Below are 27,835 nucleotides of genomic sequence, written 5' to 3' on the forward strand. Positions count from 1 at the left end.
AAACTCATTTAAAATCTAAATAAGCAAACACGAACCCAAATCATTTAATTAACTATAAAGTATAAACTAAACTATTTCACTTACATTCGAGCAAGTTTACAAGCTGACTTGTTCACAAACTCGTAATCAAGTGAACTCCTAAACTTATATACGAACCATTCGTAAACGTAAACAAGCTGAATCAATTATTTTAAATAAATAAAATAATAATTAATTAGCGTTCGAACTCGTTTATTCAGGCTAAGAAACAAGCTCGAGCCAAGCTATTGTGAGCATACACGGCTCGGTTCATTTACAGCCTTAATTTTTACAAATCCGACACAAATCCAAATCCAAACCCATATAGAACCTTGTCCTTTTACAGACTAACTTGGAAATTTCATTTTATGGAAATTTTGGGACTTAAGAGTTAAGATATGGATTTTCAATTTCATCAAGCAACCCAACAGCAAAGAGAACCAATTGAATGGAATCAGATTTAGAATGTGTCAATGGATTGTGATAATTTTTACAGTTTCAGAAGGCTCACAATGAACTGTTTGGAACAAGCAACCCTTCTAAATTGAGTTGAGGCCTACTTCAAAATCTAACCTCATAATGAATCTATGTACATCAAAGAATGCAGAGTTTCCTTTTTACACCAAATAAACCAAACCAGGACATTTTTGGAAACCTGTATGCATCCCACATTTTAAATAACAATAACCTCTTCACAGAATACTAAAAAGAGGTAATTGATAAGTCATACTTAGAAGCTCGGGGGCTCTCGATATTCCGTTGGAGTCTCAAGCGGTGGTCTGCTATAAACGTCATCAAAGTGAAGATTTATATCTCCTCCTGCTTCAAGGTCATCATCCATATAAGTAGTCCGTGACAGCCTTCGAGGACCCCAATCTGAATCCGAGTGGTTTTCTTGCTCCTCCAAGCTTCTTTCTGAAAGATTATCGACGTAGTTGTTTGGAGTAAAGCGGTTGAATTCAGGGGGCTCAATGAAACTTGTTTCCGACTGTGCACCAGGTTGATTAGTTCTAGCCCACCAGTGGCTCCGACCAGATTGTGCAAAGCTGCTGGAATCGTGTTGCTGAAGTACACTCTCTCGGAAGAAAGGAGCCGATGTTGAAGCTCCCAGGTGAGACTCTGCTCGATCATCAAGATTCTGGCGCCAGTACTCATCACCATATCTTGCTCCATTTTGAGTAAAATTAGGTGGCGTCCAATAATCATCAGGTTGTTGCTCAGTCGCCTCTACCGCTGTCGTTGGGATATCTCTTGTGTTATTAGCTGAAGTATGAAGTTGAGAGGCATAATACCAATCAAGAAGATATGGGTGATTTCTTTGATCTTCGCCAATTAGCCACAAAGAACCCAACTGAAATCGCGGAGTAAAGTGTTGTGTTTCCCTAGAGAAACCTGTGTTTCTATCTCCAGGGCCTCTCCAAGTGGGGCTTCCTCGCCATATTCTAGTAGGAGAATACATTTGTCTAACTCCATGACCTTGCAACTTTTGCTCCCTGAAGTTTCTAAGGTTCAACAGAAACTGCTTTCCGTGATCATTTGGTACCCATGAAGGATAGCTGCTTTGAAAACTGCATTAAACAAGGAGTGGGAATTAGTTTAACAAAATTTCGAGATGCTTATTTCAATTGAAAATGCAAAAAACAAAAATTATCAAAATTGCATATTTAGCTAAATCCAGGACCAAAAGAAAGAAATTTATAATTAGCATAGATCAAACAAGTTAATGGTATCTTTAAGGCGCCAATAGCATCTCATTCTCCTATACACCATTTAACTAAAGCTAGTTAATTAAAACACCACATAAATATTTATCATTATGTGTAACTTGAAACAATAAACTCGTTAAAGATATGCATGAAAGAAAAGTTTGGATAATACGGGATGAGGTGATTTAGGCATGTCCATATAGATTAGCAAGTTGCACTAAAATTGAACTGTATATTATCAGACGGCAGGAGCAGCCTATTTGATGCACGGATATATCACACAATTTGGATTTAAGAAGCTAATATAAAACGAAAAATTGAACAGGAACCTATTTGTAATTTGATAATTTGGGTATGTACATTTATGAATCAATCTATTACAAAACGTGTAAAAAACTGTTGGTTAGCACTAATAAAAGAGGGAAAGTAGGCTGTCCAGGCCGTCTTCGCACCCATTAGTTAAGCAAATTGAAGTATTACTAGCATAGAAGAAAAGACATTAAATTACAAGGTCGTTAACAAAACCGAGAGCAATTTACTAGAATCATACCTCAAAAACGATTTCTCCATCTTACCCTGAGAGCTCCTTTGAGTGTGTGGTGTATGATAAGGTGAACCATAATTGCTATTGCCATGGTTTTGGAAGTCAAAAGCACTAAAGCTGTAGATCAATTAGACCCCAAAAGGGGGGGGGGGGGGGGGGGGGGGGGAACTTGTCAGTGGGAAAAAAATTAAGACAGTAAATTGCACTGGATAATGCATAACATATTTACCTGCATATGTGGCCAACACCTTCAATGTCCACTGTAAAATCTGCAACGAACTGTAAAATATCATCCACCCGCTGCAAAAAAAATATATTTTGAATTAGTCAAATACTCGAAAAGACGGGCATACGCGTGAAACCCAAATTAAATATAAGATGGTCAGCCTGTCAAAAGAGAAAACTTACCTTTGGGACTACAAACAAAAGCAGCAATGGAGTGAGAAATATCGATGCCATCTCCTCGAGTAACATCATTCCAGTATACTACACCGTCATAAAACCAAAAAAAGAAAAAACATGAGAAAAGCACTTCAAAACTCTATGTTCTTGTTGGCAAGGTTTTCTATGAAGGTCTGAGCATTGTTTAATAGAAAGTTTCATACAACACGCAGGTTTAGCAGTATTACCTGAAATAAGATTTCAAACTCCATCCGGACAGTCTCAGTATTTTCTTTGTCCCGCCACTTCTTTGGCATATAGTGAGTATGTTGGACCACCATAGACATAGCCCCTTCTGGATCAAGGACAAGGAGTTCATCTGCAATGGCAGCTCGGCTGATGGCTGTTATAGTTCCAAAAACAGCAGCATACCAGAACAAGTTGCGACCAAATATCTAATATTAAAATAGAATGTCATAAGTAACCACGTAATTAAAAAAGGATCAGTATCCGAAAAGGGGATGCTCAGTTTCTCAAGGAAAGAGAGTATCTTACATGACCCTCTAGTAGAGATTCCTCTAGAAATGCAATGATAATCAGAATAGCAGCAAAGCCTCCAGAAACAAAAGATATGAACTTGGCAATAATTGAAAGTTTAGGAGAGGGGAACTGCTTCAGATAATCAGAAGCATGCATTATACTGCCATTAATCCGGTGCTTGAACAGATGGTCAACCTGCCACAAAAAATAGAGTACCGTTGAGTGATTGTTAACGAGCATCAAGATAATTCTAGAAGTGACAAACAACTATGAAAAAGGAAAACAAACGCTAGTCTCAAACATAGCAGAACAAAATTTTCTTCCAAAATAAATAAGCAAAAAGCTACCACGGTAAAGAGATCTAACTTCAGCATAATCGCATCAGACGAGAGAAAGTTCATATATGTAAGAAAATATGCTACTGAAAAAGGCACCGAATTAAAATAAAAGGCTAGCCAGCCAAAAAATCACTTCCACTAGATATTTTGAGAGTTCAATTCATAAGCTGTATATTAGCCATGCTTCAAATGGCTCCCTTCAGACACTGAATTTTAAAATATACACACACACACACACATATATAAATATATATATATATATATATTCAAATACCAACAATCTGAAAGCAAGAAGAAACTAATGTATATTAGTTTAACAAAATCAAAGGAAAATCTGGTTGAATTAGTAGAAAGAAATGAGTAGACTGTAGACATATATATATACCTCATTGAATTCCCTAAAAATCCATTTTGACATATTTGACCATCTTCGGGATGATGCTGTGCTTGGATGATTATAAAACTGTTCTGCATGCCTCAAGAAGAGGTACACAAGCATGAATATAACCAGGAATGGTGAAAGAAGGAGCATAGCAAATCCAACTACCATAAGCCTTTTCTTTAAACTTTCAGGGTTAGATACAAAATCTCTTCTAACACAAAAGTTTCTGTAGAAAAAAGTGCATTATAATCAGAAACAACACAAATAATCGACAAATGGTTAGGTATTCAAGTGAAATTAACCATACCGATCAAACATGCTCTGCAGTATACACCAATTTAAGGTCCATTCAAGGGTCTTTGTCAGTATTAATCGGTGTTGTGATTCATTTGGACCACATTCGACAGTTGGACCAGCGCCTGGAACCCATGATGAGAGAGGAAAAGCAAGCACTCCCTTATTCAGCATCCCAATCAAGTAATTCTCCTTTCGCATCAACCGCATCACAACATCATGAGCTGAGAGATCCTTCACTACACAGAGTTGATGAGAACTTTGTAATTGCACAACCTTTTCAAGAATCGTTGCCCATGGCATGGTGTGGATTTCATTGTCTGTAACATGGAGACTGCAAAAATAATAATAAGAAGAAGAAATTATAATGCTCCTTTAATCAACTTTAAAGACACTAAAATAAGAAGTCTTGTATAAAGAGATCAGACCTACCTATTGTAATAGAAGTGTCGAATCCCAAGAAGATCTCTTAGTTGTGCAAAAAACCTCAAGAAACAAAAGATCCAGTATATTGAAAACAATCCTAAGTAACCAACAATAATAACTTTTGAAATAGTTAAAGGGGTTAAGGGGTGTTGGTGAAGAGCTTCTTTAGCAAGATCACAGGGCTTAATTCCAGATTCAACTGCATTCATCCCACACTTTGCATTACGAAGTCCATTCCAATCAACATATAATAAGAAAAATCCAGAAAAACAGATGGTGAAACCCAGACTCAATAGCTCAACAATCCACTTTATAATAATGCACCAGAGCCCTTTTTCGCAATAGTAACTATATAGCCTTTCAAAGAAGAGATCCAAATCAGCAATTGGTTCCACATTCAAGCTCTCACCATTAAGAAAACCTGACGGGCTCTCGCTACCAGGACTTGGTACCCTGCCATACTCGGACAATTGAATCTCAGGAGGCACGTCATTAAGTAAGCCTGTCGTTAGTGTTGAATCACCATGCGATCTCCATTTAAATATGCTGAAAGCGTTAGAATCCTTCTGCCTACCGAACATCATTCACGCACAGTAACAGTAGGCAAAGGCAGCCAGTCCATTCCCCAAACCACGGAGGTTGTTAAGGGAAAGTTCTGCAATAAGATCAAAAACCAATTTAATCACATCTTCCCTCAATGTCCAGAGTGCAAACTATATGGAGTCTTCAAATGATTACTCCACCATTATAATGTTGCCATTAGAGAAAGAAGTTTACATACATCATACTTTTTTTTTTTGGAAAACTCCATGCAACATACTTAAAATATGAATATGAAACATGAAAGCATCAACACAGAAAATAAAAAACCTACTTGACCATATATTGAATTCTCTACTGTTACAAGATCTTTATCTCATGCATTATGGTGTCAATCTAAGAGTTCACTTTTATTTAATATCTTGAATCTATAATAAGATCCACCTTCTGACTGTTTTCTCATCAAAGAGAAAAAAAAACAGGAAAATCTTTCATAACATAGTTCATAAAATCCAAGTTATCCGGCAAGTATCTTAGCATGTGGCAAACCTCAATTGTTGGAGCCCAATCAAGTTTTCATCTAGCTGCAACTTAAATTTGGGTCCCCCGACAAAACTGGAGAATAAAACTTCATAGAAGACACATATAAATAACTATTTCTGTAAACCTTATAGAGAACACTGACCTGCACAATCTACAATTGATAGAAAGAATCTTACTAAAGCCAGCAAATTTAATATCCATTCCAGTTATCCCCATACGAGGACCATAACCATTAGCTGTGATCCTCGAAAACCAGTCTAAAGAAACGCAACACCCGTAGTAAAATAACCAGTATACTGCACTCCAACACTTCAAATTTCAACTATAATCACTATAAGGATTCATCAATCACATTATCCATTCTAGCTTATCTACCACTACAAATACTCCTCTCCGAAAAGAAAGCTCAAATACTTATATAATTACATTAATCAGCCAATGCAACAGTTCAGACTTTATGCTTTAAAATCATAATCTCCAGCAAAAAAACAAAGTGGGCAAACTCAGAAACAACATATTTGATCTTCGATCAAATAAATAAATAAACAAAAGGCTGATAAGCTTAAAGAACTAGAAGTCAACCCCAAATTGCACCATATTCATTAAAATTCAAGCAAAAACACCCAAGCAAAAACATTAAACAAAACGTAAAGACATAAACTTTATCATTACAATCAAAAACCCACATAGTAAAAACAAAAAAGTAACTCAAAAAACTTCAAAAATTCATTAAAGGGCATAGAATACCTGCTGGGCAGAGCTTGGAATTAAGAAAAAAAACAGGATTAAACTGTGAAATTAAGTGATACCCAGTTGAAACTATTGAATGATTGGATGATTAATGCCAAGAAAATTTCAAAAAATAAAACTTTTGATTTGGAGAAGGTGAAGCGGTGAGTAAATTGATTAAAAAAAATACAATTATGAAATTTTGGTTATATATATTACTAATAGAGAAGAAACCGAAGTTTGAAGGAAAACCAAAAACAAAAGGAATTGGAATTGGGTTTTGTTTGGTTGCGTGGACGAAGGGGGAAATTTCGGGACTTTATATTTTGTTCATCTAAATAATTACTATATAGTTTTTATTTCATTAATAAGAGACGTGAATCGCTATACGAACTTTGGAGTAAAATGACTTTAATCTAACTTTTTTAATAACAAATGTTTAACATATTTCCTAAAAATATTCTAACTAAAAAATCTTCTAAATATTTCATAAAAAATATTCTAAATTTTAAATATTAAATTCAAATTCTGCTATTCTGTGATAAGATATTTGTAAAATAATTAGCTATCAAATCAATTCAAAATATTATTAATTTTTCAAATTTTAAATTTTATAGCTACACTCTCCTAATATTAAATTATAATTGGTCAAAGTCATTCTTGATATGAATTTTAGGTGTCTTCACAAATTAAACCATTTTTTTAATTTTTGTAATACTATTGTAATTCTATATGATTTTTTTCAATCAATATAAGTGTCTCAATTTTCAGTTAAATTTATGTACTAACTCTATAATTAGCAAAATTTATTTTTTAAAATTTTAAAATTTAACTTCTAATCTAGAAGAATAAAAAATAGTCAAAATCTAATTGTAAATTCTTTAACTTTCGGTGGTTGAAGCTCAAAAAAGCAAGTTTAAAATGGAAACTAATTAGCAAAGTTAGATAAAGTAAATTAGTATTATAATGAGATGAAAAATTGAACAAAAAGTAATTAAAAAATGAATAAAATTATAATGAAACTGTCGAATTTGGATAGTACTACAAACATTAACAAATTTGATTTAAGTTACAAACACACGCAAAGGTTTAGATTTTTTTACAATTATACATGAAAAATTAAGGATTATCGTTTATTTACTATTTTAAATTTAAATATTTTTAATCTAACTTGTCGATGATCAAAGTAAATTATATATGAAAAAAAGTTTATCTTTTCCTCTTGAAATCCTCTACGTGCACCTAAGGGCTTATGGGTGTTTCAGCGAACAAAAATGTCCAATTTGGATCTTTTTCCATTGGTTTTCCATAGATTATAGTGACTGTTGATAAAAATACCAACTCGTAATAAAGTGAACTTGAAGTCCGGGTTGTCGAACCCACAGAGATGAGAGGTTTGAAGTGAGTGAAATATGATTTTGAACTTCAATCCGTTTAGCAAACGAATGATTGGTTTTTCGATTAACACTACGGAATTAAACTCAAGCAAACAATAATTAAACTACAAAACAAACAACAATTAAACAACTAATTGATTAACGGATTAACAACAATAATTAAAAAGCGCCTAATGGTTGCTAATCATGCCAAAATAATTCTTAGGTGAATAGGTCGAGTATACGAGTATTGGTTTGGGTCAAGTCATTCTAAGGTATCCAAATATGCTCTCTCGAGCCGGAAGTCGAAGAACCGACAATTGATTATTAAGTCGAAATCCAACTCACTCTCGTACAATTGGATGTCGACTAGACTAATCGATCCGATTAATCCGCAAACTCAAACAACTGTTTAATCCCTAAATCAAGGTAGTGCATCTAGGTCTTAAGCTTATGCTTAATTAGGTCTATTTGATTAGTTTAACTCTCGCCCTCACTAATCAAACACTAATCAAAGATTAAGAGATCAACTTAATCTAGGCATTAAGATTAATAAACACAACAAAACCCTAACCCACATAACCCTAACCAATCATCTAGCAATCATGTATGACATTCATAGACAACCCCTAGACTATGGGTTTAGCTATCCATCGCTAATATAACATTAAAAATTAAGCAATAATCAATAAACAAAATAAAAATTAGATTAATTACCTTAAGAAAGAAGGGAAGCGATATCATAAACAAGATAATGAAGATGGAAAACCAAAAGTTTGCATTAATGGAGATAAAACCCAAATTATAAAATATGGAAATTAAATGAAGAACAACAAGAACAATGTTAATTTTATGCTAAAAGTAGAGAGAATAATAATAACAAAAAGCTAGAGAATATTTTGAATCTTACACTAATGATTCATCACCTAAAAATGAGATAAAAATGTTTATATAGTACATATCAAAAAGGAAATAAAAACAACTATTACAAGAGTGTTTGGCCAAATAAGGAAGTGGGCGTAATGTCTTGAGCCTTGAAATCTGAAATCCTCCTTTTTGCCCTGGTCACGATCGTGACCTCCTCTTTAAGTTGGAGTCACGATCATGACATGCTTCATTGGAAAAGTTTCGGTATAAAAACTTATACTGGGCACGATGGTGACCTTCCCCTGGCTGAGGGTCACGATCGTGACATGCCCAAATCAGGCATCTCCATCGCTTCCTTGCTCCAAGACTTTTCTGCAACAATTCTTTGACGATTTCTTCGCTTTCTTAGGCCAAATACGCTCCAAAACGCTCGCATGTTCTAAAAAGTTCAAGCACATAATAAGGCACCCAAACATCTCAAAATGCAAGATAAAATACATGAAAACATAGTGAAACGACTCGAGTAAATAGGAGTATTTTACTCCTATCAGTGACAGTAAGACCAATTCTGGTAAGATGGCGTTGATATTGTCAGAAGCATAATCTACGGAAGTAACTTTTAAAGATGTTGATAATCATGTAGTGGTAGTCAGGACTTTATATTGTCTTGATGAAAAGATTCTCACTAATAAGACTATAAATGTAGAGACACTGTAAAGAATTTTCAACGTCATTTGAAAATTGAATCGTGGCTTTGGAATTAAAATATAGCCAAATATTTTTTTTGTATTTCAGTTTTATTTAATCATGGATAAGGAAAAAATTATTGAAGAAAGTTTATGGACATTAGACAACCATATATTAATCTTAAAAGAAGTTGACGTAGATGTCTCACCCATGAAAAATATATTGATATAGTTCAATTTTGGGTTAGAATTTTCAATGTCCTTACTCATCGTTTGATGAAGGAAATGGCCATGATGGTGGGTGGTATAATAGGTTTGAATTCGAAACTGGATGAGAAAAGGTAAGTTGTATGGTGTCAATATTTAAGAGTAAGTGAGAATGAAAATATTGAGCAGTTACGAAAAGGGGTAATGGTTAAGTACGGCAAGAACCAATTCTATTGGCTGAACTTTCAATACGAAATGCCCGTCATTTTTCTATCATGTTTGTGGATATATCGAACACCAAGATCATGATTGTGAACATGTTAAAATTGTACTTGATATAAAGGAGTACTAATATGGTGAAGGGTTGTGAGCTTCTCACTTAAAAAATTTCAACAATGGATAAAAATTTGATCGGAAAAAAGAAGACAAATTGGTAAATGAATTATGTCAAAAACTTCACTATAACTGCGATAAATTAATAATGGAGAGAAAAGGAAAGAAGGCTAGAATGCGTAATGGGGATGGTTTAAGATCTTGGAAGAGGTTTTAGCAAGCAGTAGTAGTGGTTATGCGCATAACGTACATGAGATCGTCAATTGAAGCATCAACAATTCTACTGATAATGGCGGTGCTACGAGCTTCAGGAAAGAAAGTATAAGTATTTTAGTGTTTGGTAAAAGAATAAAAATGAGAAGCATCACGAGGTGTCAAGCGTGCATGATGAGTTTACATGGGAATGTAAAGTATAAAACGATTGTCTTTGAGCTGACCAATAAATGCTCTTCTATAGGCGGCATTAAAGATGATCTGAGTTTGGAGGGGAAGAAAAGGACTTAAAAAATGAGTAAGACTCATGTCAATTACAAGTTTAAGGAAAACTCTCATCCAATGGAAGTTGAAAGTTGGAATCAAATCAGTGGATCGAATTTTGCAAATGGATATTGATGAAGGCATGGAAGGAAAGAGGAAAAATCATCAATTCATAATTAACACTTATTATTGTAGAAGCAGATGTCATCTCTAATAAGATTAAAGTCATTTAAGGGGGTTAGTTTTGTAAATGTTGATATAACATTTGGAGGAATGATTTAAATGCTTCTAGTTTAAATGTGACTAAATTTGTCAAAGCATCTTTGTCTCAGACTTCTTTTATAGAGGTTTCTTTTAAATTTGTCAAATTAATTGGGGCAAAAAAAGGCTCATGTGCATGTTAGAAAGTCTAAGCTATTCTTGGTTCAAAAGGCTAAGAGCAAAAAAGGTAGAAGACCTTTTAGACATGGCTCTGCTTCTCAATATAGTCAGAAGTGGAACAAAAAAGCATATAAGAACTCACATGTTCGTGCATTTTTCACATGTCAATACTTGCTCACATGCTTGTGCTCAGTGTTTTAAAAACCTAACCGGTGGCCGAACCGGTGAGGCCACCGGTTTCCAGTTGAACCGGTTCAATGACCGGTTCAACCGGTTTGATAAATTAAAAAAATTAAAAAAAATTCTGGTTCACCGGTTTTTTACCGGCTCAATTCGGTCCGATCCGGTTCAACGTCCGGTTTTTTGCCGGTTCAACCGATCCAATTTGGTCCAACCAAAAGATCCGGTTTTTCGCAGTTTCAGACCGGACCACTGGCCGGTTCACGGTTCAATCGGTCCGACCGGCCGGTCCAGTCCGGTTTTTAAAACACTGCTTGTGCTTGTTCATATGAGACTCTTAGAAACAAACCATTTCAATTGTGATCACATGTGAACCATAAAATTTAATGTGTTTATTATATGCAATATGGTCACAAAAAATTTAATTATTGCGCGGCGTAATTTCAATTAAGATTAATACTATTGGACTATTCAAACATTAACTTTCAATGACCCAAAGTTGTTTGGGTACCTAAGTGATTTGCTTTGTAAGTACAACATTTGATGTCCACTAAACAAATATCATATATCATATGGTTGATACTCAAGGATCAATGTTGCACTTTTTTAGCATCAAAAGAAGAATTTTGAAAAATGGCAAAATAGGTATTCTTAAAATTGTAAAAATGATCTATGTGTTTTAAAGGCCTAATTACTTAAAAAACTCCGACCTTGAAACAATTTTTCGTTTATACCCTGACCTAGGAAAAAGTTCATTTGTACCTTTTTTTAATTTTTCGTTTTCAATTGTACCCCAAAATTTTATTTTTTGACAATTTAATTAATTAAAGGATGAAAATATTAGAAATAATTAAATAGAAGAGTTATATCATCTTTTTTCTATTTGAGAAAATACAAATAAGTTAAAAAATGAAGGATTATTTTAAGCTTTTTCTAGATAAAAAAAAGTTCAATTTAGTGCTTTAGGGTAGAGTTGAAAATAAAAAATCAAAAAAGGTACAAACGAACTTTTTACTAGATCATGGTATAAACGAAAAAATATTACAAGGTGAAGGTTTTTTAAGTAATTAAGCCTGTTTTAAATGTTTTAATTCCTTTAAACATAGATTTACTTTATGCCATATTTTCAAAAATTGTTTTATTGAAGGGGATAATCAATTTTCATATCTTATTCTCCTTAAGTTTTGATACCTTTTCATGCCTTTAAATTTTGTATAAATAATTGGACTTTATTTTGATATAATTTAAGTTGATGAATTAGTGCCTAGTTTAATTATTTCAATTATTAATTGAGTTTTAGGCTTAATATACTATCAAATTTGTGCCTTAAGCCTTAATTAAATGAGAAACTTATATTTGATTTCAAAATCTCTTCAATTAACTCACTTGTCTATGTATTTAATTGCATCATTCTTTTTTTTTTTTGACAAAGGAAAAGAAATCTCCATATATTTAAATGCTTAAGTTTTTAAAAATTTATTAATTATGTCTTAATTTCATTTTTATTTTATGTGCATGTAATAACTCGGAAATTTAAGAGTTAAAATATAGCCACGTGTCTAATACTTTATTAGACAGGAATAGATAAATTAAATTTAAAGATAAATTTAATTTACAAGTGTCCCTAAATTTTAATATGGCTATAGGATTACAAATTTAAATTTTTAGAATTTAAATTTGATTAGTTATATAGTTAACGAGAATAATATGGATTTATGAATTGGGTGCAGAATAATTCATAAGTCCCTAGAGAATATTTTTGGTGCCAATATTCGCGAAATATTTTAAAAAGGTTATCGTGAAAATTTGATAAAATTTGGAAGCAGAAATTTTATCAAGCGCAATCAATGCGGGCTTAATAAATCAAAAATGATTTATTAAGAATAAAATATAAGTCGGATGGGAATAAAAATAATATTTTTATTCTTTCTATATTTTATTTGATTTTTGGTAAAATTTTCACGAAATTTGGAAGTCGTTTCCGTTTAGGATACGGACGACTAGTTTAGAAGTTGGTTTAAAGTGCATGATTGAACTAGTACTAAAAAGCACTTTTACCAATCGTATATATATGATTCATTTGAATCAAAATGAAGACACAGCCTTCATTTCTTCCTTTCTTAAAAGGAAAAAGAGCTACTGCTCTCTGCAACAAAAATGAAACCCTAGGTTTCGGCCTTTCGATCCGTTTCTCGATTCTAACTCAATTTCTTCAACGATTACTCACGTAATCGAGGTATTATATCCGTATTAAACGTTTATTTCGATTTATTTCGAATATAAACTCGTTTATAAACGGTTACCGTATCGAATTATCGTTTTAAACGTCTGTATTGATTTTGAATTTTGTATACGTGATTGTGGACGTTAGAATAGCGTTTTTGAACGTTTTATGCAGGACGGGAGGTCCCGGAATTTAAATTCGCACAGCCCACTGTGTGCATGCACAGTGAGCTGTGCGACCGCACAGCACAGTGTGCGGGCGCACAGCTGCCCGACGACAGTCGGGTGTTTGTTTCTTTCGGGCTTTCCGGGGGCGATTCCAACGTGCTTTCGCATAATAACCCGAGGTGTTTTCCAACCGAACCTAAAACAATTTTAATAAATGTTTTTAAATCAAAGTTAGATATTTTAAAATGATAACTTGTGATAGAAGAAAGTGAAAAGGTTTTATATACTAAACCTAAAGATTTTAAAAGGAGATTTTAAAAGTAAAGTTAAACGTTTATAATGGACATTAAAAGAGTTAAAGTCAACGTTTAAACGATTTTAAAGATTTAGCAATCAGTTTTGCTAAATACTTAGTATATGACCGAGAATTGTTTTAACAATTAGGTCTATACTATAAATAATTTTCTTTAGGTATTGCGATACCTAAAATAACTTCTAGAGAGAAGTTATAACGTTTTCTCAAAGCGAGAATTTGTAATATGATTTTAAAAGAAAATAGACCATAAATGTTACGTGTTTATATGATTATATGTTTGAACTAGATCTGGGTTTAAGGACCTAGAAGTTTTATAGGAAACATATATTGATGTGTTTTATCCTGTTTGCTTTGTGTGTTTAGTCCGACCAGCTAGTCAGCAGTCTGACCACAACCACAGGATTAAGTTCCAGACCTAGCGGTGTTTGTGAGTTCATTTGTTTACTTTTGAATATTAGTATTCAATTGTTTTAACTCCATAAATCGCACTAAGTATGAAACTTAGCCAAGGAAGATCCACTGAAACGAGCTATCTATTGGGCAACAATAGAACTGTGTGTTCACCGGTGTTAATGAACTAGATGAGAGGTATATATTATAAGCATACATACTGAGATTAGGTTTTAAGACAGATGCTTGCTAAGCGGCTTAAACATATTGGGTAGTCCTGAGGTGGAAGTGATTTAAGTTCCGGCCCAGCAACCCTATACAGAGTCAAGATGGCTGTGATACATATGTATACAGCTCATCCTGTATTAAACAAGAGTTGTGCATATGTATTATATATGATAGCATTATAACGTAATCAGGATTAGGGTTTCATTTGGATTGAGAACTGGTAATATTTTTATATACCGATATTTTGTCTATACGCGCTTTTGGTATTTAACTGTAAACCTATTTACTCACTCAGAAATATTTATATTTCTGACCCCGTTGTTGTTTATCATTTTCAGGTACCTAGCTACCGGGTCTGGTCGAGCTTCCACCCTTTTCCATCAGGGAAGCTTATTCTTTTGTTATGTAAATAACACTTTAAACTCTTAGATGCTGCAATAGTGTATATATGTTTGATATGCCTGTGGCCACGTCATGGTTCCTCTGTCTATATACTCTGATAGGAACCTGACTTTGTCTAGCTCTAATAAGTGGCTACTTAATAGGCATATGGTGTTTTATGGTGTCCCCCTACGGGTGGGCCTAACTTCGTGTCTTTGGTCTGCAAAGACACTGTGTGTAGTTTAGCCGGCCTTACGTTTGTGTGCCTGCTGCGCATGTTTTTAATATGTTTGATATAACGCTTTAAAAAGGAAAGTGTTCGATATATTTTATTAAACATATTGTTCGGGTGCGCGGTTTGAAACAGGGCTGCCTGCGAGGCAAGGCACGTGAGCTAAGTCCATGTACCACTGCACCGATTTTCAGAAATGCGCGTGGGTCAGAGTAACTAGGGTTATTCAACCAGCATTTCTAAAAAACGCGATTTCGCTTATATGAATATTTTCAGAATATGTTTTTCACGTTAAACGGAAAAAAAATGTTTTAACAGTGTTTTCTGAAAACGGGTCGTACGCGAGGTACGATCTAGATTTATATTTGCGAAAATTTATAGAGGTTTTAGGCTTGCTACGGGTTTCGGAACAACCATTCCCATTCCCTAGCACCGGTCTCGGCTCGAGTTTTGAGGGGGAAATCGGGTCGTGACAGTGCATAAAGTGAGGGGGTCAAAATCAATTTGTCTCTTATTTAACTTAGTCATTTTATCATGTTGATTGTTAAAATTAAAAAGGAGAAGAATGTTTGACTTTTGTCTTTTCAGATTCCTTTATTTTAACTTTGACAATCATCTTTGAGTGTTCTAATCATCTTATTAAGTGTGTAGGAACATCCCGGAACACTCACAGATCAATTTAAAGTCTTCTAGTGAAAATTTAGTTTTTAATTTTCAGAGATGCCTAATAGGGTTTCCCACTCGCGAGACATTCTTGTCGCGCTCGCAACATTTGTCGCTCCCACGACACATGTTTTCGCTCGCGACACATGCCATTCCAGCAACACTTATTGTGTTGTTTTGTCACGAGCGAGACGTTCATATGACTGTTAGAGACCTAATATATATATTTCGGATTCCTTAATGGGTGACTGACATGTGACACTAGTCGTTGAAGATTTTCTAACAAAAGAACTTGTTGCGAGCATGACAGCCTCTGTAGCGAGCGCGACAAATAGTTGTCAACAATTTTTTTTTGTTTCTTTCTCCAATATTTGGCTATGTAAGAGGTGTTTGCAATGAATATAAATATACACTAATTTGCATTGCTTCAAGACTAGCAATTACACCTTTGAAACAATAACACTTTTTTTTTAATTCATATTTGTTGTTATAGTTTTGAGTAACATTATAAACTCCCCACATTTTGGGTTCTTGATTCGCCCTAGAAAATCAACCCCTTATAAGTTAGAGTTTAATTTTGAGAAAACTCACATTAATTGGTATTTACCTAAAAAACATTGAATTTAGAATTAGCTTGGAAAACTTTTTATGAATTTTTATTGGTGGATTTTAAATTTCAATTTTTAATTGAATAGTGAATACAGGATCAATGTATGATCTAAACCACTGTAAAGCTCTTGTCTCAAATTTCCTAATTTCTAACTCTCTTTAAATTTTTTACTACGCATTTAAAAGAATTTTAATTTTCATTCACAATTGAACTCTAAAAGTTTACCATACTAAAAAGATATTTCAAGCTACTACACATGGACAGTTTAGCGAAAGATGCACGATATATTGTTGTTATGAATTACATTTATGGTATGCTTTTAAAATGTAATCTTGTAATTTGTATGCGATTTTAGAGTTACTCTATATTTCTTATAAAAATTAAATGGTAAAGGAAAAAAAATATGACAAAACTGCCTATCTAGATAATTGAGATTAAAAAAACTAGTAAAAACCAGGTGGTATGTTAGAAGGCATCGTGATAGAATTGTAATTATAAAATAAAATAAAAGTATATATTGAAATTTAAAAATAATGTTCACTGCATAGTATTTTTAGATTCTCTTTTATAAAATAGTATATAGATTTTTATTTAATATTAATAACATTCATACTTTAAAATTTTAATTTTAATTTTTTTATTATGAGCCAGTATATTAAAGCATAAATTATTTTGGTAATATAAAATAATGAAAAATATTTTTATTTATTTTTTTCGTATAAAAAAAAACAGAAAAGAAAAAAAAGACAAACCAAGCTGTATATTTCGGATGGGCTGAGAACTGTAGCGATAATGGGCTAATCTAAATAGGCCAATTACAGCCCAACAAAAAAACCGCGGGAGGCAACGTAAAGATTTCGCGGGAAAATGACGTAGGATCAGCTCATCATTCGCGCCATAAAAGAAACCCTTCCTATATTACACTCTGCAATCGATTTTCCCTCCAAAAAATTCCATCTCTACCACTGCAACTCAGTTCCTCCGCCCAAAATGAGTTCCTCACGATCCTCCTCAATCCCTTTCAAGTCGAAGAAACCGATCCAATCAGCAGCAACTCCAAAAACCAAATCAAAACTCTCAGAGTCAGATCCAATCGCCACTCAAACGCCCGACAAACAGCCGGCGGAGCTTCCTTCTCGCCGCCTCCGTAACCGCGGCGTAGCTCTCTCCGTAAAGGAGGTACGGAAGATAGCTCAAGGAGGTGGTAATAACAACAAGAGGATTAAAAATGAAGCTGATCAGCTCATTAGATCCGCTAGGAGACAGATCTCGACTTGGCCGGAGGAAACCTCCAGCTGCAGCAGCGGAGGATCGGAGAAGAAGAAGATCGCGCCACCGGAGTTAAAGATTCCGGCAAAGTAAGAACAGAAATGTTAATGAATTACTTTTCTAAATATTATTTTTAATTGAATAAATGCTGAGGGTAAAATGGTCATTTTGGCAGGTATGCAATGTTAATTGAGTTTTACAATTCTCTGGATAATTCAATTCGGCTGTTGAAGTTAAAGGGTTCCGCCCCTACATTCACTAACATTAGCCCTAAAATCCAGTGTTTAACTGACAGGTAATTTTTTATAATCTTTAAAAAATCTGTTAATTTTGATTAATCACTTTAATTCTTGGTTTGATGTTATCTTTAATTTGATTTGTTTTTAATGTACAGGAGATTTAGTTATGGACATTTAGCTCAATTGAAATATTTAATGCCGGAGGCTATAGAAATAAAGAGAGTGCTTACACTTGATGAGAGGAGCAGTTGTATGAAACCGGATCTTCATGTTTCTTTAAATGTGAATGCAATTGAATGTGTTTCCGAGTCGAATTTGAAGTCGGAAAGTAAGCATTTGCAGTTGAGGAAGGTTTTTCTAGCTCGTCTTGAGGAGTTTGTTAAAGCTCATCCCGAGGTATTGCATTGTTATATAACTTATTTCTTGTGCTTAATGATGGTGTTTAATTATGATTTTGTTCCTTGTATGTTTAGGTTATTACATGAGTCACGTGTGTTTTGTTCAAATGAATTTCACAAAACTGCACGGAATTCATCTCGAAATAAATAGAGTTGTTTGGTTTATCTAGAAATTCATTTAGTAACTCTATTTTTTAAATTACATAGAAATGATTACATTGATGTCAATTAAATTACGAAATGGATTCATTTGCTAATGAAATCAGTTTCATGCTACAATTGAACCAAACAAACCAAGAATATGAAACTTTTTGTTTGAAATGATAACCTGTGATCATTTTTGTTTGGATAGGAGCTTGTGATCATTTTTGTTTGATGGGAGCTTGTGATCATTTTTGTTTGAAATGTGAGGTTTTACCGATATATATCTGTTTAACTTCCGTGTTATAGTGTCTGCAGCTTTTCTGCGTGACTGTGCAATTATAAAATGGTCTGGCCTAAATAATGCCTGTCTTCATTTTAACTAGAGATTTAAGAAGTGCTTGAAATATGTACTCAGGGTGATGAAGTTCCAGAGGAATTGCTGCCAGAGCCGTTTAATCGGACTAAGCTAGATTTGAGTTCCGATGAGACTAAAGCCGGGGCCTCATCATCAACCGGTGAAACATCCACTGATGAACATACCAGCAGAACTGTCAAACCCGCTATGGCATCACATTTCTCACGGTCTTTCACGAGACGTTTTTCTCAGAGAAGTACAATAACTGCAGAAGAAAACAATTGCAGCAAACCTTCAATTGTTTGTCCTCAAGAATCAGTTTTGCCAATTCCTGAGCCGCAATTTGAAAAGGTCTCCTCTAATGTGGAAACAAAATCTGCTGGCATCCGAACACCTGGTCTCTTTGCAACTCCTTGCAAAGAAACAGATTCTACAAAAAAGACCTTTTCTGCTAGAGAAACAGTTAGCCTCGAGTCAACTCCTGCAAAGTTTGTTTTGACTCCATCTAAGTTAATGTCAGTCACACCTTCCCCACAGTCACAAAAAAGATGTTATATGACCCCAGATGACACATCTACCAGCTTACCAGATAAACTAGTTCGACGGCCATCAAGATCCAGGTCTCTGAAATTTGAAGCTGTTGATGACAATGAGATTAATGATATTAAACTGGAGGTATCAGCCGATGAAGATATTTCAAAGATTTTTTCGGACAGCCTTTTGCAATCGGTAAGCATTCTCAGAATTTTTTATGCATAAATGCCATGTGAATCAAGTCTTATGCATGAACTAATTTCTTTTTGCATGTTTATAGATAAGAGAGAAAGAAAAAAAGGCGCAAGAAGAGCGAGATCCGGCTATCTCTCAAGCAAAGAGACGGAAACAGATGATTGCCTGCCTACCCAAGCTGTTCAACATGATGCATTTCTTGTTTCAATCGATAAAGCGATCAGTTATCACGAAAGACGAGCTTATACACAAGATAATTGCCGGCCATACCGATATTTCCGACAGACGTAAGTATATAAATAGACATAAGTGCTCATAACAAGTGGTTGATTTGTTATCTGATTGTTGGAAGCCTGAGCTAAGATCAAAACATTCTGCATTGTATTCACAGGAGAAGTTGAAGAACAGCTTGAATTGCTAATTGAACTAGTTCCTGATTGGATTTCAAAGAAACCGGCATCTAGTGGTGATTTACTCTTCTGGTAAGTCATTATGAATCTTTGTTTTTTCTTAAATAGATGAATTATACTGAAATGCTAATCAACATATGATTAAATTGTTTGACATCCATAATTCTTTTGTTAAATTGTACAGCGTTAACAAAATTTCAAGCGCCGAAACTATAAGATCGCGACTTGAAGAAGCTAATTGACAGGAGAATTTCTTTCGAAGTAGTGAAATACTGATGTTCCTTTTTGTTGGGCTAATGCTAATGTTATAATTTATCTTGTAATTTTTTGCTCATGTTCATAAGAAAGTGTAGGTAGTTAGATGGTCGTATATGATTAGAATTCTAACAGAACGGCAAGATAGTTAATTTAAAAGCCCAAATTTCCTACAACTCTGTATAATTCAAGCAATGGGAAGTTTGATTAGTTTTTTTATTTATTTCAATGTTTTTGGTGGAAGGATGAAATTAGAAGTGATTATAATGGATATGATGTTAAATATTTTTAATTTTATCAAGAGTTCTTTAAAGGGCAAATTACGTTAAGATCACTGAGTTATATCATAATTAACAGTTTGGTACTCCTTGTTTTAAAAGTTTACTTAATGGTTCTTCAGTTTAATTCCGTTAACTATTAGGTCCCTCCGTTAAATTTAACACTTATTTTCAAATGATTTGGTACCTCACTTTTAATTTTGTGAATGATTTGGTCCTTCATTTTAATTTTAATAACGATTTGGTCCATCATTTTTAATTTTATTAAACGATTTGGTCCCTCACTTTTAAACGATTTAGTATCCGAGTTTCAAACCGTCAAACGATTTGGTTCCTTAAATTAATAGAAGAATCTTTCAGTTAATAGAATTAAAACTAAATGACCATTAAGTAAACTTTTGAAATAAGGGGTATCAAACTGTTAATTATAATATACCTGGGGGCTTCTAAATAATTTGCTCTTCTTTAAATTAATAAACTTATGCCACGTCAATAAACTGCCATGTCGCCACACCAAGATTTTTCCATTCATGCCACATCATCTTGAAGTATAATAAGATGTTCCATGTCATCTTCTTTTGCCAGGTGGCCTAGGTCTACAAAAGTTCGTTAATTCCTTTCCCGCTTTTATTCTAATCTTTCAAATACACACACTCAGAAATTCTCAATTTAATCATTGATTTCGTAAACTTTTCCATTATCCATTAATTGCACAACATCTAATTTTTACACCAAGATTATGCATAGTTTATTTCTCTGTAAGAATAAATCCCAAAATTTTATTCATTCAATCAGAAAATGTTATTTTTCCATTTCTACTACAAATTTTTCCTTACTTAATCACTTGAAAAACAATTGTTCCACTCTAAAACACCTAGACACTGTATATGCTGCAATGATCATAACCAAAACTACCCAAGATTGTTTCTTAATGAACCAATTTATCACAGCTTGTTCCACTTTTAACCACATAAATTTTGCATTTTTAGCCTATACCCACATGGCAAGTCCCAATCTTTTTGTTTACAATGCAATGACTAGAGCCTTTGTCAAATGCCATCACCCAATTCAAGCACTTGTTTTGTATACACGCATGTTGAGGGCTGGTATTTTGCCTTCAAGTTACACGTTTTCGTCGTTAATTAAAGCTTGTAGCTTAGCATTTGAAGCTGAGTTTGGATTGGCTGTTCATTGTCATGTTTGGAGACTCGGGTTTGTGTCGAATGCGTTTGTTCAGACGGGTTTGATTGATTTTTATTCGAGTTTTGGCAGGATTGTTGAATCGACAAAGGTGTTCGATGAAATGCCTGAGAGAGATGTTTTTGTTTGGACTACTATGGTTTCTTGTCTTGCTAAGGCTGGAGATATGAGTTCCGCGAAAGGGTTGTTTGATTTGATGCCGGAGAAGAATACAGCTGCTTGGAATGCTTTGATTTATGGGTATGCGAAATTGAGAGATGTGGAGTCTGCGGAGTTTCTGTTTGATCGGATGGATGTAAGGGATATTATTTCGTGGACAACTATGATTAGTTGTTATTCTCAGAATAAGAGGTTTAGAGAAGCATTAGTAATTTTTAATGAAATGACAAAAGCGGGGTTTTGTCCGGATGAAGTGACGATGGCAACTGTGTTTTCGACATGTGCTCATCTCGGAGCTCTTGGACTAGGCATGGAGATACATCTTTATGCGATGCAGAATGGATTTGACCTTGATGTCTATATAGGGTCTTCGTTGATTGATATGTATGCTAAGTGTGGGAGCTTAGATAGGTCCCTGTTGGTGTTCTTCAAGTTGCGAGAAAAGAACCTTTTCTGTTGGAATTCGGTGATTGAAGGGTTAGCAGCTCATGGATATGCAAAAGAAGCATTGACAATGTTTGATAAGATGGAAATGGAGAAAAATAAGCCTAATGGGGTTACGTTTATTAGTGTATTAAACGCCTGCGCTCATGCAGGGCTTGTTGAACAAGGTCGTAAGAGGTTTGAGAGTATGATGCATGATTATTCAATTCCACCTGCCATTGAGCATTATGGATGTATGGTTGATCTATTGAGCAAAGCTGGCTTGCTAGAAGAAGCGTTAGAACTGATAAGAAATATGAATTTTCAACCAAATTCTGTTATTTGGGGTGCTTTATTAGGTGGATGTAAACTTCATAGGAACTTAAAGATTGCTCAGATTTCCGTCGATGAATTGATGGTTTTGGAGCCAGGCAATGCTGGGCATTACACTCTTTTGGTTAACATGTATGCTGAAGTTAATAAGTGGGATAAGGTGACAACGATGAGAAGGACAATTAAGGAACAGGGAATAGAAAAGAAACAGCCCGGGTCCAGTTGGATTGAGATGGAAAGAGAAGTTCATCAATTTGCAGCATCTGATAAATCTCACCCAGCTTCCGATGAGATATATTCATTGCTCACTGATTTGGATGGTCAGCTGAAGCTAGCTGGGCAGATCACCAGGCTCTGGTCTATCTTATAGCCATTTGTTCTTTATGGAGTGTAAATAAAATTGATCATCTTATTTGATACGAATGATTGATGCTTCATGACAGTTTTCAGGCAGATGGCTCCAGAACAAGCTTGGGAATTGCAAAATGTGGTTAAGCAGAGGTAGTTGAGCTGGTGCTTATTAGATGAAATCTCATATGAATGTGGTAATCCTGATAGCTATGAGGAAATCGTTATGTTTGTTAATTCCTTTTACTTGTACAATTTGGCTTTTGAAGTTAAAAGGTTCAGTTCCTACTTTAACTAACATTAGCCTTAAAATCCAGTGTTCAACTGACAGGTAATTTTTCTTAATGATCTTTAACATAGTTGTTAATTTAGATTATTCATTGTAATTTAGGATTTGATTTTACCTTAAATTGATTTGTTTTTTTTTCCTATGCATAGGAGATTTAGTCATACACAAGCTCAATTGGAATTTTTAATGCCGGAGGCTACTGAAATAAAGAGAGTGCTTACATTTGATGAGAGAAGCTGTTGTATGAAACCGGACCTTCATGTTTCTTAAAATGGGAATGCAATTGAATGTGTTTCGGATTCGAAATCTAAGTCGGAAAGTAAGAATTTGCAATTGAGGAAGGTCTTTCATGCTCGTCTTGAGGATTTTGTTAAAGCTTTGCCAGAGGTATTGCATTATTATACATCTTGTTTCTTATGCTTAATGGTGATGGTTAATCATGATTCTGTTCCTTGTATATTTATGTCATTACTTGAGTCACATGTGTTTTATTCAAATGAATTCCACTAAGCTTTTTGTGGAGTTCATTTCTAAATGAATGTAGTTGTGTTGGTTTATCTAGAAATTCATTTAGTAACTCTATTTCCTTAAATTTCATAGAATTAATTACTTGTATGTCAAAAACTCCCTCCGTCCCATTCTAATTGAGAAAATTTCAATTGCACATTATTTAAGAAATTTTAGTAACATTACTTTTATATCCTTACATTACATTAAATGCATCACACCTTTTCAAAAATATGCTTTCTAAATGCATTAATTGAAGAGGGTATAAAGAGAAAAGTAGTGTGAAAAGTACTCTATAAATAGAAAGTGTCAATTAGAATGGGACACCAAAAAGGAAATAGTGTTCAATTAGAATGGGACGGAGGGAGTAAATTACTATATGAATTCATTTGCAAATGAAATCAGTAATACACTAGAATTGAACCAAACAGACTAAGAATATGAAGTTAACTGTTGAATGAGGTGTATTTTTAAGATCCCATGTCCAGTCAATGAACTGTTTCAGTGTAGTATATGGTATATAATACTCACCAACATTTGGAAATTGGATGGGAGCTTCTGAACTTTTTTGTTTGACAAATGAGATTTACGATATATATCTGCATAACTTCTGCGTTGAAGCTTTGCTCTGTTACTGCGCAATTATGTTTAAAATGATCCATTGTAAAAAGTGTTGTTTATTCTAACTAGAGGTTTTAATAGAGCTTGAAATATGTAGTCAGGGTAATGAAATTCCAGAGGAAATACTTCCAGAGCCTTTTTATCGGAAGATTTGAGTCCAGATGGGACTAAAGCCGGGGCCTCGTCATCAACCCCCAAAACATCCACTAATGAACATTCCAGCAGAAGTGTCAAACCAGCTATAGCATCACATTTCCCACGATCTTTCACAAGTCGTTTCTCTCAGAATAACTGCAGAAGAAAACAATTGCAGCAAATCTCCAATTATTAGTCCTCAAGAATCAGTTTTTCCAATTCCTGAGCCGCAATGTGAAAAGGCTGCTCCTAATGTGGAAATAGAATCTGCTTGCATCCGCACACCTTGTCTCCTTGCAACTCCTTGCAAAGAAATAGATACTACAAAAAAGACCGTTCCTGCTAGAGAAACACCTAGCCTCGTGTCAACTCCTGAAAAGCTTGTTTTGACTCCATCTAAATTAATGTCAGTCACACCTTCCCCACAGTCATAAAAAAGATGTTATATGACCCCAGATGACACATCTACTAGCTTTGCAGATAAACTAGTTCGACGGCCTGCAGGATCCAGGTCTCTAAAATCTGAAGCTGTGGATGAAAATGGCTCTAATGATGTATCAGCTGAAGAAGATATTTTAAAGATTTTTACAGAAAGCCTTTTGCAATCTGTAAGCATTTTCAGTTTCATTATATTTTTCTACCTTTTAATGAAGTTCCCGTAACCTTTATACAGCTTTTTTTCTCAAATTGATTCTAATTTTTTATCCAGCTATGATACATGTGAACTGCAGTAGTCTTTTCATTGTGGAGATAGCTACTTCAAATCACCCTTCACTTTTTATTTTAGCATGTATACGTTTTTGGTACACAAACATTGAATATCTTCACATTTGGTATCAGCTATTCTGATGTTGTATAACACTTTTGGACGCAACAGGTCAGGAAAAATGCAAAATACATGCGCGAGGTGAAGATGAAGTCAGAATACCATTGACATTGGTTCAGAAAATCTTCTAGAAGCAGTAGAGACAATGTATACTAAAGTGACAGTGACAGGAAATATGAGAAGTTTGTGCAACCTCTATCAACAACTGAGAACATAGCAGACAACTGATTCAAAATTGTAATAAGGAGCCAAGAGAGCTTGTGGGGCAAAGGTAAATTTTACTTCGATCATGTGGCATCTTTAATTCATTTGTGTAAATCCCTTCAACAGATATGAACATTTTACAATTTATGCCTAATGCTGTATTGATGCTTCGCTGGGGCGCACCATCAAATACGTGCTTTTTTAGGAACTAGTTTCGCATTACGTGCTATGCACGTGGCTCGTAACGTAACTCCTCAATGAATATATTAGTAAATTTATTATAGTTATATCAATTTTTTATTTATAATTAATATTAAATTAATTAAGATTTTTTTTAAAAGTAAATACAAATTATTCGGTTTAAAATTTTTATTCCATACTGATTTTTTTTTTTGGTTTTATAATAATCATAATTAAATAATATTATCTTTAAAAATAATAAAATAAAAATTTAAATAATAATATATTAACCAAATACAGTATTTTAATTTTGTAGTTTAATCAAACTAAAAGATAGGTATTCCTACTAATTTGGAGACAATTTAGTTTTGGAGATAATTTAGCTACCTATTCTAAGTAGGACTTTAATTACAATAGTGATTAATTAAATAACTAATTAGTTAATGATTATAAAACCTTTATTTATTAGTAAACTGAAAAGGGTTATTCAGTAAATTTGCCTGTCCCCCCCCATCCATGCTTTTATATACTTTTATTTATATATATAGTATAGATATAGATGTATCATGAAGTATGCTGATGAATTTGTTGAAGCAATAGGAAAAGCTTGTAAACGATTGTTTCCGAGGAAAAGAAAAAGCTGTCAGACATAACATGTTTCAAACTTGAATTTAAATCTCCTGCCTTGCTTCTTGTGGAGTTACCTGAAATGTGAACATGTAAATATGTCTGTCAACAAATTGTACAATACCTGTGTGGCCCAACTGCCATCAGATGCTACATTATGTATGAAAGTTTCTGTTACTACATACTACTTTCAATTTTATCCCATTACTGAATTGGTGAATTTGCAGCTCCATCTATGAAACTGATTCAAGCTGGAGAAGAGAGCTGGGAAATGGGAATCCAATCCAAAGTTTCTTGAAGAACAGCTTATGAAACAGAATTCGCGATGCTTGTCGAGGTAAATACATGTCATTTGTTGTCTTAGATTCAAATGTTGTCCATTTTGCTGCTTATCTTAACGATTAAAAATGTTAAAAAAAATAAAAATAATTGACACATGAGAAGACCGGATATCATTGTTCAAATTATGTCTTTTATAACTTTTCCTTCAATTTTTTTACCTTTAGTTCTCTGTATTTTCAAGTATTTTGGTTCACTTCATAGCTATATGTTGCATGGAAAATTGTCAATTACTATGTCTCATTGTTTCTGTTTCCGAAAACGCTTCTAAAACTCCCAAATTTTATATCATAACTTATTATTTTAAAAAGATTATTGTTTCGCCATTTCGTCGTTTTTCATTTCAGTGTTTTTTATTTCGATTCCATGTAATGTAGCTGCGTAGAGGTTATGTCATGACTCATGAAGCTTGGGTCTGAATATGCCGAGGTAGGGACAAAATACTGTTATATCACTTATCTGAAAATTTATGGAATAAGTAGGGTCGATATGGAAGTGTTAGTGAAGAAAATACAAGACACTTGCCGACTAAACTTGATATATCAAATAAAATTATTACATCCCTGAATTTAAGTTAGAATTACTGCTTTATTCCTGAATTTTTTTAAAAAAATTATTTCTTAAAATTTTAGTTTTCTTTAACTGAAATTCCCGGGATCGAGGGGGTTTCAGTTATGTAATATTGATTTTTGAAGTTTTAAAATGTAAACGGTAAAATTGAAATTTAAACATCATTAAGTATTAAATTAGAAAATAAAAAAAATATTAAATATTATTTTGATCTTTTTACCATTTAAAACCGGAAAATGAGTTTCACTCTCTGGAGGAGGTGTCATGTGATCTTTTTTGCCAAGTTTGGGGATTCGATTGTCCAAAACGCGTCCATTTTTTTCCTTCATGCATTTAAAGGAGCGACTTCTTTCCAATTAGTATCCGGGAGAATTGGAATCGCTTCTTTGGAGCAACTCTATGGCATTTATGAATGCAGCATAATCAAACGATTCTTGGTAATAAGACGATGACTCCTGATCAAGTCTTCCATAATATTTACAATAGGGTTCGTGCCATTCGTTTAGCTCAGCTGAATCACGAGAATGCAAGAAACAAACGATTTTAGTTTGTTAGCAAACGCTTTCTCCATCGGTGCAGATTCAGTTTTAAGAGCGGAACTTCGGGGTATCTTACATGGACTTCAGTTAGAATGACGGTTGGACATTAGAAACTTATTTGCTGGAAGTTGAAAATAAAACACGGGTGGAGAAAATCACGCATAACTCGGATATGGCAACGTATTCAGAAATTCTTTTTAATATCCGATCTATTATTCAAAAGAATTGAAATGGCAAATTCTCTTACATCTATCTAAAAGTAAATTTTGCTGCATATTATTTAGCCGCTATCGATATAA

At 33.9% G+C, this 27,835-nt stretch overlaps 3 protein-coding genes across 6 annotated transcripts; 2 read left to right on the forward strand and 1 right to left on the reverse strand.

The window, feature by feature from the left end:
* Nucleotides 1–462: 462 nt before the first annotated feature.
* On the reverse strand, nt 463–6,764 carry LOC126655786 (autophagy-related protein 9). Its single transcript, XM_050350084.2, has 10 exons — nt 6,460–6,764; nt 4,636–5,284; nt 4,217–4,537; nt 3,913–4,135; nt 3,205–3,384; nt 2,898–3,104; nt 2,677–2,754; nt 2,498–2,568; nt 2,275–2,385; nt 463–1,586 (listed from the first exon to the last, which is right to left on the reverse strand). The coding sequence occupies exons 2-10, from the start codon at nt 5,211–5,213 to the stop codon at nt 749–751; spliced, it is 2,607 nt and encodes an 868-aa protein (XP_050206041.1). The 5' UTR covers nt 5,214–5,284; nt 6,460–6,764; the 3' UTR covers nt 463–748.
* A 10,308-nt stretch (nt 6,765–17,072) lies between these two features.
* Nucleotides 17,073–20,181, forward strand: LOC126657779 (CDT1-like protein a, chloroplastic). The gene is made up of 7 exons (XM_050352552.2): nt 17,073–17,517; nt 17,604–17,723; nt 17,823–18,063; nt 18,625–19,293; nt 19,379–19,580; nt 19,685–19,775; nt 19,888–20,181. The coding sequence occupies exons 1-7, from the start codon at nt 17,150–17,152 to the stop codon at nt 19,943–19,945; spliced, it is 1,749 nt and encodes a 582-aa protein (XP_050208509.1). The 5' UTR covers nt 17,073–17,149; the 3' UTR covers nt 19,946–20,181.
* Nucleotides 20,182–20,838: 657 nt separating this feature from the next.
* LOC126654772 (pentatricopeptide repeat-containing protein At1g06143) lies at nt 20,839–26,626 on the forward strand. 4 transcript variants are annotated; one of them, XM_056103875.1, is made up of 5 exons: nt 20,839–23,030; nt 23,138–23,375; nt 24,198–24,859; nt 25,129–25,348; nt 26,316–26,626. In XM_056103875.1, exon 1 carries the CDS (start codon nt 20,976–20,978, stop codon nt 22,719–22,721), a length of 1,746 nt encoding a protein of 581 aa, XP_055959850.1. In that variant the 5' UTR covers nt 20,839–20,975; the 3' UTR covers nt 22,722–23,030; nt 23,138–23,375; nt 24,198–24,859; nt 25,129–25,348; nt 26,316–26,626. The 4 variants fall into 4 exon arrangements, with proteins under 4 accessions (XP_055959850.1, XP_050204706.1, XP_050204708.1 ...); XM_050348749.2 differs by having other exon boundaries at nt 24,218–24,859; XM_050348751.2 differs by having other exon boundaries at nt 20,839–22,852; nt 24,214–24,859.
* Nucleotides 26,627–27,835: the final 1,209 nt, after the last annotated feature.

Source organism: Mercurialis annua, linkage group LG7 (genome assembly GCF_937616625.2).
Source record: "Mercurialis annua linkage group LG7, ddMerAnnu1.2, whole genome shotgun sequence".
NCBI lineage: Eukaryota > Viridiplantae > Streptophyta > Magnoliopsida > Malpighiales > Euphorbiaceae > Mercurialis > Mercurialis annua.